At 43.3% G+C, this 11,564-nt stretch overlaps 1 protein-coding gene across 4 annotated transcripts in view; it reads right to left on the bottom strand.

The window, feature by feature from the left end:
• Positions 1–6,476: 6,476 nt before the first annotated feature.
• FGFRL1 (fibroblast growth factor receptor like 1) overlaps positions 6,477–11,564 on the bottom strand; it is a 179,121-nt gene continuing 174,033 nt past the window's right edge. For all 4 annotated transcript variants that reach the window (XM_064448927.1, XM_064448929.1, XM_064448931.1 and 1 more), the window contains exon 7: positions 6,477–10,923. In XM_064448927.1, coding sequence (XP_064304997.1) covers positions 10,514–10,923 — 410 coding nt within the window. In that variant the 3' untranslated portion in view covers positions 6,477–10,513. The remainder of the gene's footprint in view (positions 10,924–11,564) is intronic.

Below are 11,564 nucleotides of genomic sequence, written 5' to 3'. Positions count from 1 at the left end.
TGAAATAACCTAGGGACATCAACTCTCAGTATTACAAATACAACCACGGGGCCATGCAAATATTTGACAGTCTTGGAAATAATAAAACGGGTTTCTGTATCACCTAATACCAGTGAAACATATATTAAAGCAAACATCATAAAATGCTTACTGTAACTTCACGATTGAAACAGCAAGAACACATTTTGTCTCTGTAAATGCTCTTCACTGGTTTCTGGAAAATTAAAAAGTATTAAGAATATATCTTCAGAATAAATTTTTTTAAATGGTAGAAGCAATAAAGTCTTTGGAAATTCAAAAATTTTTATGAATTTTTTTTTTTAATTCTGAATAACAGGACATCCAAAATTTAACACCACGTTGTTACAAAGAAGCCACATCTGATAGAGTTTTCCCTGGAGTGGTGCTTCCAGCTACAATCACAACAACAAAAAACTATCAAGATTAACAATCCAAACATGTTTCCTAGACAGTCTGGTGATCCATATTTGTTGGAAGCAGCCATTTCTCTTCACTGCCAAAATATTGTCTATCATTTGTTGCCTGATACTCCTGGAGGGACTTATAAGTATTTATTAAAGAATTTGATTCTGTTGGTAAAAATTTTATTTAATGCTGGTTGAAATGTGAATTATTTATCATGATTTTTTTTTTCTCCCAGTTTCTGAAGGACAACATGTCATCTTTGATAAAAGCTTTTGAATGCTGGACGTGCATGAGCTGGAACCACACACATCTCACTTTCTGTAGTAGCTGCAAGGCAAAGGTTTGATGTGACACATCTTGCAAAGGTCCTCCAGGATGGTGCAAAGCAAAGTTTCCCCTTGTATTTTTCTTGCACATACCCAGAAAAAAAAAAGGGAAAAAGAGAAATTGCTTAGTGCTGATGATAGCAGTTGTTGGAAAGTTGCTAGCTTCTTAAGAGGATTGTGGAGGCCATCTGCTTGTAGCTAATCATTTACCTACACAACGTATATCACCTTTTCTCTGAAAATTATTTAACAAGCAGGTTATTTTTAAGTGCCATTTTGACCTTGTTCAGCCTGTGTGATTTTCTGACTTTTGGTTTGTGGGTGGCTGTTCTGGAAAAGATGGCAAATCAGGTTAAATGCTGCAGGGACTTGCATTGAAACGCTGACCGCAAAGCCGTGTTTGCACATAGGCCCCTGCAGCACTGTCAAGGAACCAAAAAGCAAGTGCAAACAGAGCTGTGCTGACTTTATGGCCCCTTACAAATCTTTTCTGGCATATGGGGGTATTAGGTCTTAGCACACCAAAATGAGAGAAAAGTGTTTTATCATTTCTTTCTGACACTGGGTTGAACCTGTCTTTACATGTAGCCTCTCTTGCGCACGCACATTTGGAAGAGACTTTCAGATAAACATCAAAATGCATCTCTTCTGATGTCAGGCGGGAGAGCTCTTTGCTCTTATTGAACCATGACAGAGGGCAGGTTGTGTTCCCCTGGCAGCTCGGGGCTGGGGCTGGCAAACAGCGATGAAAGCTGGGGTCCGTACCAGCAGGCAATCCCACCCTGCACACCTCTCCCCTCTGATTCCCTGGTTTTATTTCCTGTTCCTATGGGCAGGGAGAGTTCAGGAGAACATCAGCCTCCCAGGCTTGCAGGGATACTGCAGAGACACAGCAGCATAAGGAAAGTCACAGTTATTTGCTGAGGTCCCCATTGGATTTGGGTAAATTTAATGTCTATGGACACTTCACCAATTTGCTGCATATTTTTGTAATTTTCCAACACTGTATTTCAGTGTCGAAGCCAGATTTCATCCTTATGTTTCACGGTACCTGAATGACAAATTTAGCTTATCTCATCAGCTTCAGTGGAACAGTAAGCACTGTTGGGGGTCTTTCCACCCAGAAATAAAACGCATCCTTATTTCTCTTTGAAATCCAAGCAAGGCAAGAACATGCTTTGAATTAAAGATATTCTCCAGTGATATACTCAAGAGAAATTGCCTGTTATAGTGGGAAATTAAGACCTCTGGTTTGTCCTGGGTCCAAGAGGAGCACCTTGGAAACTTCCTGCAACATGTCACCTCTCCCCCTCTTTTTCAATTCTTCTTCTTTATCATTCATGACTCCTCTTTTCACATTCACCTCCTGTCTTAGGCAGCATTAGTCAAAGCATGAATATTTTCAATTTTCTATATTAGTAGCATTAATATCAAAATAACTTGGCAAAATTTGCCTTAAACCCTTACGCAGTTCCTCAGCAATATTTAGGATCCCAGCTCCCACTGGTTTCAGGATCTGGGCCTCCATCCTTATGTCTCTGATTAAATCATTATCTTTAAAATGCCTCACCATTTTCAACCTGATAATAAAGCACAAGGAAACGTGGCTGTAAGCTTCATGAGTATTTATTTTTCCAACAGTGAAGGAGCAAGTTTACCTAACAGCTTTGCTAACAGATTGTCTGCAGAACAAGGAAGTTATGGCCATGTTAACGCAAGCAGTAAGTAGTTTATTGTTTTAGTAGACACTTCTTTTTCCTTCCTTTTGAATAAACACACTGCAGGGTCTGGGAGGACGTGTGCCAAGAGCATTACTGAGCGCAGCAACAGCCGAACAAAGCGCGGCAAAAGCACAATCCTAATCATAACAGAGCGAGCAAGTATTGTTACAAACGTTCCCTTTAGTATGGAAATGAGCCAGGGGTAATAAAAACACCATAAAAATGTCAAAATGACTGATCACCATGAAGTACTGGCCTTTTTATAACCAAAACTTGCAATGAACTTAAAAAAATTCCTGTGTTGAGAAATGCCATTTTTACTTAACTTTATTGGTTGACTTATCCTCACTTCGCTGCACAGTTAAATGATTGCAGAAGAGAACAACTTCAGAAGGGCATCAGTAAAGATCTGATTGATATTAAATGGCATTCAAGCACGATGGTGGACTCTGGATGGAAACAAACTCTTAACCAGGGCATTAACATTAACACTACTGCCTCTTTATGAGAATATGGGGCATATTTAGGTACTAATTGTTTGAACAGCAGCAATAAAAAATAATGCTTAATGACATACAAATGAAGAGCTGTGTAATTCATGTAATTCCATCAGAAAACGCTCAGCAACAGCAGCTTGACTCTAATTACTCAGATCAAAGGAAAAAAGGCATTTTGAAGTCTGGTCTAAAGTGTTATTTATTACTCCTCTCACTAAAGCACAGATCAGCTCAGATATAAATAGTGCTTGAGACTGCATTTGCTTAGAGAAAATGGGAAAAAATAATATTCATTGCTTTGCCAATGTCCACGTATATTGGGGGATATGTTAAATCTTAATTACAAGAGACTGGCGGAAAGGAAAAGAGAAAAGAAAGAAAAAGTGTAAAAGCTAAAGTAAGGACAAACAAAGGTTATAGCTCTGTGTGTTGCTCTCAAAGACCTGAAGCTGATAAACACACACAGAGGGGCCTCGGCTAATCGCAAAATGTAAAATGGGCATCCTCTTTTCTCCAGACTCCATTCTATACATAAAAAATACGTATATGCCACTTAAGAGTCAATGTAACACCAGCATTTTGAATATGGTTTTATCAGCCATTGCTTCCTGTTTTCAGCTGCAATAATCCATTTTTTTGGTGGGGGTTTTTCTCACATTTGTAGCAATCTTCTAAAAGCTGAGAGTCTTGGCCCGAGAAATGCTTTGCTGGTAAGATAAGGTCAAGAGAAAGTATGAAAAACCTGCAGCTTCCTAATTACTAGCATTTTCTGGCAGATCCAGAATGCAGAACTGACCTGGCAGGTGGCCTGAGTGTGTCCCGGCACATTTGGATGACTGACCCTAACCCTGGCCAATACCTTCACGCCTCATTTCTTCCTCTGTGAAATTTTTGCTGAGATTTGTAGGGGAAACTCACTCTGTAAAGCCAGGTGTTTTTGTGACTATGCCACTCACACCCTCACTACATCCATCAATCCACAGAGAAACACACCCAGGTGCCCACTCTGTGAGTCTGACACCCATTGGGATCCTGTGCACGTAGGAGACCTGCAGGGTCACTTTGGGCAAACTCTACTACCCAACATACAACCCCTCGCGTCCAAATGAGGGGACCTGTGTCCAGCCCAGGGCAAGGGCAGGGCAGGATCCTGGCCAGCTCCCATGCATGGCAAAAAAGGGATTGGTCCTTACACCAGTAATACGTTTAAGCAACAGAGCAGGCCCAGAGAGGTGGTGGAGTCACCATCCCTGGAGGAGTTCGAGAAACATGTAGACGTGGCACTTGGGGACATGGTTTAAGGTGCATGGTGGTGTTGGGTTGATAGTTGGACTTGATCCTAGCGGTCTTTTCCAACCTTAATGATTCTATGGTTCTATGATTAACCTCATGTGTTTACATTCATATTCACATGTAAATCCTTCGTGTCACTAACTGCAGCGAAGCCAGTAAGATTCTTCTAAAATGCCGATGGCGTAGAGGAGCGGGGTCTGTGTAAGCAAGGGGCTACGCTGCTGTTTACACAAGGGGTTTCTTGCAGGCGCAGTAAATGTCGATGCACAGCTCCAGTTTATACAAATAACGCCATTACTGTAGTAATAGGCTGGAAAGTGTTGAGATCACATACGTACAGTCTGGAGGCAAAAGGCGCTGGGTGTGCAGCCTGAGAGAAGCTGCCGTGTGCCAAAGGTTGCCGTAAGGTCTGTTGTGCATGTGTGCAGCACAGGAGCAGGGGACCTGCACTTGCACCTCCTTTTCTCTGCAGCTTGACTACACTTCTTTAGGGCTAGAAGGGATCACTAGATGACCCCACCTGGACTAGGTGTACCCCTTTATCTTAATCACATTCCCAGTATCTTGCATCCAATGGAAACACCCTGCCCACAAAGCATCCAGCCTTGTTTTGAAGATTTTGAGAGATGCAATGTCTACACATTCCTTTGATAGCTCCTCCCAAAATGTGTGTATTTCTCATTTAAATGTCTCTGGCTTCATATTCTGGACATTAACTCCTGTCACATCTTTCTGTGCCAATAGGCCAGACAGAACAAAGATGTAAAAACCCCATGCGTCCAACTGATTTCCCAATGGACATTGCAGGGATTTTTTTTCCCACTGGCATCTGTAAGAGCTGGAACTGGTGCTATATGTGGATTAACCATTGACTTCAGGGCATTTGGAGTCCTGGGCACACTCAACATACCCCGTGTAGGCAGAGATGATGCCTGGACAGCAAAGCCATGATAAATTCCCCATTAACCTTTGACCACCTCCCAGTTTTTGCTCACTGCTGCATCTCCCCTGGGGCGTTATTCCAATATTTCAAACCTCTGAAGAGTTTCAGACAGCCAGAGAAATGGAGCTGGCAGAGAAATATTTCCTTTTTCCCACCCCAAGTGTGCAGTTTCTGCACAGGGCTCTTTGGGTCCAAGGTCCAGGTCAGGTCAAGATTAAGTTTGGGTGAGGGCCAGCTTTTCTTAACTTAGTGTCCCAGCTTGGACATTTGCTGCCTCTGGAGTGAGTAGTGAGACACATTTTTGCCTCAAAGGGGTGGAGGTGCTGGGCTTGACCCTGAAATCCCTCCTCTACTCCAGGCACTGGAATTTGGCCATCAGCTCCAGGGACCCCAAAATTTCATCTTGCTAACGGCAGTTTGGCTCCTGGTGCAACTATGGCATTTGGCTCTAGAGGTGAAGAGAGGAAAAATAGCCCCTGTTCACTAAAAAACAGAAACTTTTTCCAAACCATTAAAAAACTAATGCCTCTGCTAGATTCACAGCACCTACAAAAAATATCAGACTGAGTGGTGGTGCAAAAGTAATTTGGCAATATTGTCTGCTTTGTCTTGCCAGCACATATTCCTGATGTGTGCAAACACACACACGTGCACACCCTCACAACCACACATGGCCACCCTTTCCTTCAAAACACAGTAAGCTTACAGAACTCTAACATCTATTAACACAATTCCAGGCCTTTATTCCTTTCTTTTCTTCTATAACTTTTATTACACAGCCAGAGACATAAACATACTCTGCCATACTGTCTCAGTTCAGGTGTTCAGTTACTGTTTTTGCCACCGACTGAAAATCATGTGACAGTTTTTATTTTGAACGTCTGATAGAAGTTTTTAGTTTGAAAGGGGCCGACTGTACAAAGATTGTCCGTACAAGTTTAAAAATGCCACACACAAACTGGCATGTAAGGCTGTTTGATCTGTAATGCAAATAAAATAAACAGGTGAGTTTTAAGCCTAAAATTCCTTTGATCTTTGAAGCCACGGGGCTTTAAGAGTACAACTGCCTTCTGTATCACAGCCTGGCAAGTGCATCTATATGCCTATATGTATATGTATACTGATACATAATATAAAATACTTCTGTGTTCAAAATAGGGTCAGTAGCTAATTGCAAGCCTACGGTTTTCTTTTGTAAACACCCTCTATTCACATGTGAAGATGAGTCCAGATCTTGTCCCAGTGATGAAAAAACAAATTCAAACACGAGCAGGACCTGGCTGAATTTATTAAGAGTAAGGAAGACTCTGCAGTACATGCAAGGCACAATCAAGCCCTAAAAATAAATGGCATGCAGTAGGGCATGGGACAGAGGGACTCTTAAGAGCACTTACAGATACCTTGTGGAGGCAAAATAACTCCTCAGAAATGCAAACCCCACCCAGACACAGCAAGCCAGCGCAAGGCCCAGACACTGTATATAGCCCCTCTTAAATAGAACATATAATGATATTTTTCTAGGGGGAAAATTCACACCAATTTGGGTGCCCAACAAGAGATGCTCAAGAGGGAGCTGATAGCTAATGCAGAATGAAGACCCCAAGCTTTCTGCAAAGCAAGACCTTTATAGCATCTCACAGAGCACATCCAAAACCAGAGTTGCTGTCTCAGCACCATGGCTCAGAGCTGCAGCTGCACCTGGCCATTGCATCGTCCATGCTGGGTGGTTTACTGCAGCGGTCCCCTTGGGAAATCTCTATAACAGCATCACTAGAGACCTGTGTCTAAAGGCAGGAGCTTTGAAGGGCAGGAGGAAGCCACTCCTCCCGCACATCTGGCAACATGTAAAGTTTTGGCTGCATTATGCAACACTACAGAGCTGGATCACAAAGGGCAGAAGGCACCAGTGGAGGGCATTATGCTCAGCGTGGAAGACTGGGCTGTGTGGGAAACACAGAATTGCTTCTTTTAACCCACTAACCCTCTCTCTGAGGGTCAGCGATATAGCTGCCATTTGAAAAAGTGCCATAGGACAATCTCTTAGGGTTTGCCAGCGTTCAGCTCCACATTTGAAGCTGGTATCAGTTCCACTACGACAGCATGTGTCAGAAGTGTCCTCCCACTGCAGGGTCGGCACAGAGAGCAGAGAAGGGCTGCGGGCTCTGCCTTGCCCCTCTGCCATGCCCCTAATGCTGCTGAAATGTGCAGCAGCTCGGTACGTACTGTGGTGCAAGTAGCTTCCCATGGGCATGAGATAGGAGATGTAGCCCTTAGTGTCCCTAATGGAAACATCCACTTACTGCCTTCTTGAAATAAAGGTGATGCATTTAGTATATAAAGGCTTTTTAGATTTTTTTTTTTAATGAAATGACTCAATAAACTACAGCCACTAAGAACTCCTGCCTAAGTCATGCCTTGTATCTGAACAGAGCTCTCACTGCTCATATTTAAGTCTCCCTGAAGCTGTGAGGTTGCACAAAGATACCCATGATCTCAATTTAGCTTTTTCAGACTTCATAAATTTGTGTTAACAAAGTGTAACTGAACCTTCCCCCTGAAAAAAAAAAAAAAAGCAATGGGTTGCTTCGTTATAACCTCTACAGGAAGACCATCCCTCACAATGGTCTTCCGGCAGAGGTTATAACATGGATTTCCTACTACAGCATGCAAGAAAGCAGAGAAGTGTGCTATGCAGCGCTTAATTGCGCTTAATTGCAACAGTGCCAGCTGGTAAACTCCATGTGAGTAGGAAGGTCTCCCTCTTCTACTTCCTCCTTCTCCTCCTCCTCCTTCTCCTCCTCCTCCCCTTCCCCAGAGTTATCGGATGGCTCCAGCCAGCACTGGTGCGGTGGGAGCCACTGATCCAGCTGGCTAAGGCAAAAAAGGGCCTTTTTGGAAGAGCATGTATTGGTGAAGGAAAGCGGGAGCTTACATGCTTCGCTGAATCGGGGCCCCATCTCACAGCGGTACGGCTGAGCAAACAGGGAACTGTTTGGTTTGCTGGTGACTCAAACAAGCCAGCAGAAAAATCACTGCAAGTCAACCCAGAGCAAATACCTTCAGAAAAGTTCAGAGAAAAGCAAAGCCTAAAGCACCGTTTTGTTTTACGTTGAATGAAGTGTTTCACTTTTAAACAGAGCAGCTGGTTTGCCGAAGATCTCTTTCGTGGAACAGGCTTGAGCAGGAAGTAAGTTCAAATTTAAAAATTGGCATGTTTCAAAACTTCAGGGTTTTTTTTCCCAGCCACCTTTAAGTGAAACTCAAGTGAACAGCAAACAGTTGCAGCATTACTGAACCTGCCTTCTCTAAAGAAAAGTTTGGCTGCTAAAGGGTTGGGTGCCTCTCCTTGGCGTGCAGCAGAACAAAGGTGTGAGCCCTCCTGAAGGGGAGCAGCTCCCCACATGCTCTTCTAACGGCACCCAGCTCACCTCCCCGCTGGCTCCTTCAGCAGCTGTATTTACAAATGAAGTGTTTCACCTACATTTCGTATTTTCCCCTCCCAAGCACCCTGAGGCCAAAGTTCACTTTACAGGCTCACAAATTCTTATGATTTGATTTACAAATTTTTCTTTTAAATGGAAACCCACTGCAGGTTTGTGCTTAAAAACCAAATGCAACCTCCTTCCCCCCCCAAAAAATGCATAGCTAAACAGATTGCCCTGCAAGCAGAGATCTTTGTTACTGAAGATGCAGAGAGGTCCATGAGAAAATCTGGCCCCTGCAGACCCTCACAAGGGCAGTTTCTGATGGAAACGATGGCACCAGCGGTACCTGAGATGATGTTAGGAGATTACACGTGGCTAGTGTAAAAAGGCATAGAGATAGATGACCTTTAGGTTAGGAGAAGTGCGGTCACATGCTACATTGAGTGTGTTCTGAGCGTGGCATCTATAGAACCTGAAAAAAAAAATTCTTTATTTTCTTTGATCAAAAATATGTATAGAAATGCCTGTTTTGAGGAAAATATCATACATTTTTTTCTTGTTTAACAAAATAAATTAAATATACATGACTTCTGTTTAAACTCTATATAGAATTACAAAGGTTTTATATTTGCAATTGGATTCATTTCCAGTCCATATAGGTATTTAATATGGTCCTTATTTATTTTTTCTTCTTTCTGTTTTTACCGTTGTTTGAACTGCAATGAAGTTGTATAATTTCCAAAAGGTTATCTGAGGGGAGGGGACAACCACACACAACCTAGGTGAATATTTCTCAAATGCATTTTTTCCTACAAGATTATTATTTCATTTTCTTTGTTTCTTATTCTTTCTTCTAATGTTGTAATGTATTTTTCATTCATGTAGAAAATCCAGTAGCTTGTCACTGTGAACCATCAGAGAAGGACAGCGTGTTTTGCTTTCTTCACCATCAGCAGTTCAATTATTATTATTATTAATTATTATTTCTTAAATATAAATATAAAGGTGTTCTGTACAATGTTCCTCTTTCCTCTTTCCTTTTTCCTGGCAGCAGCACTGAGTCCTAGGACTGGGGAGTGGAGCACTTGTGGTTTGGTCTGCAGAACCCCCTATGGGAACCACGATGCCTTCAAGTTGCAGAAATCGAACTAAGCAGCCTTGTTAGCGTTCAGATCGAACGACCATGATTGAGAAGCATTTGGCATTTCATGTTGTGAACAGAATCTATTTTTTCCAGACCCTCTTGTGTTATTTTTTACCCCTGGAAGAGGTGAATTCGTGGTGAATATGTCTTCTGGTGCTTTGACACTAAACCTAAGGTACTTTAGAGCTCAAGTCATGCAGAGCAGGTCTGGGGGCTTCCCTCTGATGCAAGTGATGTGCAGCAGGCACAGGAACAGCAGTGCCCATCCAGAAAAGCACCACAGTCGCCTCTTGCTCTTCTTGCTCCTTTTAGCAACACAAGGAAGAAGGTGGTGGGTCACGTCCCTGTGTCCTGTCCCACTTGTCGCCACCTTGATTAAAAAATCCGGGAAGGCTCCGCTGCTGGGGATGGCTGCCTCTCTGCTGAGATTTGGAGTTCCTTCATTATTCCTCGGCTACATCCTGATTGCAATAATTAAAAAAAAAAATCTCTTTTCTCTCTCTGTCTTTCTCTATTATATATATATTTATATAGATAGATATAGATATATACACATATATATACACACATACACACACGCATATACAATTATATATATGTATATATATATTTAAAATTATATATAAAATCTTTTCTGTCTGCTTTGCCTATTGCTGGCAGTGTGAGCTGACTTGGAGCAGTCTCTTCTGAGGTACCACAAGGAAAAGCCCAAACGAGCTACTGTACACGGCCACCCTTTTAGCACTGGTACTGAATGTGCTGGTGCTGATGGACTTTGCCCTCCACGTGTGAGTGGGTGTGGGTGTGGATGTCCGTGTAAATCTTTGGGTACATTTTGGAGGCCATGGCTGGGGCGAGTGCTGGCCCTTGCGACAGTAAATGCTGATGCTGGGCGACATATTCCTCATAGTTTATGGAGGAGATGCAGTCTTTGTCGGGGACCTGGGAGACACAGATTCTGTCCCGGGGCTGCGGCCGGTGCACGGGGGCAGCAGCTGGTGGGGAACAGGGTTTCTTCTTGGTCTGGCAAAGCCACAAGAGGATTGTTCCAAAGATGAAGACAGCTCCGGCGGGGATGCCGATGATCACGGGCCAGGGAAGGCTGCTGGCCGAGGAGGGGGGCACAGGTGCACTGGGAGGCTTCGGATCTGGACATCACGGCAGGAGAGAGACAGAAAGAGTTAATTGAATGCAGGCAAAGTGAATTCAAAACAGATGTCACACTTGGGCTGGCTTTTGTACAGGCTGTCTGGCAACCCTACCAGACCAAGTAACAAGGGAGAAATAAAGCCAGCACATGATGTTTGGTAACTGCTTTGCTTTTCGATTCTCCTGGAAGGGCAAGCAACTCATTTTCTCTGTTTAGTGGCTGGGAGGGGAGTCTTTGGGGGATTTTTTTAAACTTTCTTATCAAACCTTTAATGGATGCACTAGAAGCAGCTCTAGAGAGTTTCCTAACACCCTCGCTCTGTGACAGACTGGGCTTTGCTGCCCACATTGGAAGACACAACATGGGACTTGTTGGTAATACCTCCACGTCAGAGGTCCAGGAGGCACGATTGGGTTATGCAGAGCAATGGCACGTTGCCCACTTGCCTCTGCCAGGTGTAGCTCTCTCTGCGTGGGCTTTAGTATCCCTTTTTGGAGATACTGAAGCTACTCAGCAATGCTCTGCCATGGCAGACAGCACAAATGTGGTGTTTTGGAGGGGTTGTCTTGAGTTTCTTGTGTGCCTGGGAGTAAGGCTGAAGGATGCAAAAATGTAAGCGAGCTGGTGTCCCCTTCTTGG

Source organism: Phalacrocorax carbo, chromosome 4 (assembly GCF_963921805.1).
Source record: "Phalacrocorax carbo chromosome 4, bPhaCar2.1, whole genome shotgun sequence".
Taxonomy (NCBI): Eukaryota; Metazoa; Chordata; class Aves; order Suliformes; family Phalacrocoracidae; genus Phalacrocorax; species Phalacrocorax carbo.
Note: the sequence above shows the minus strand (reverse complement) of the source record. Positions and strands in the feature narration are given on the sequence as shown.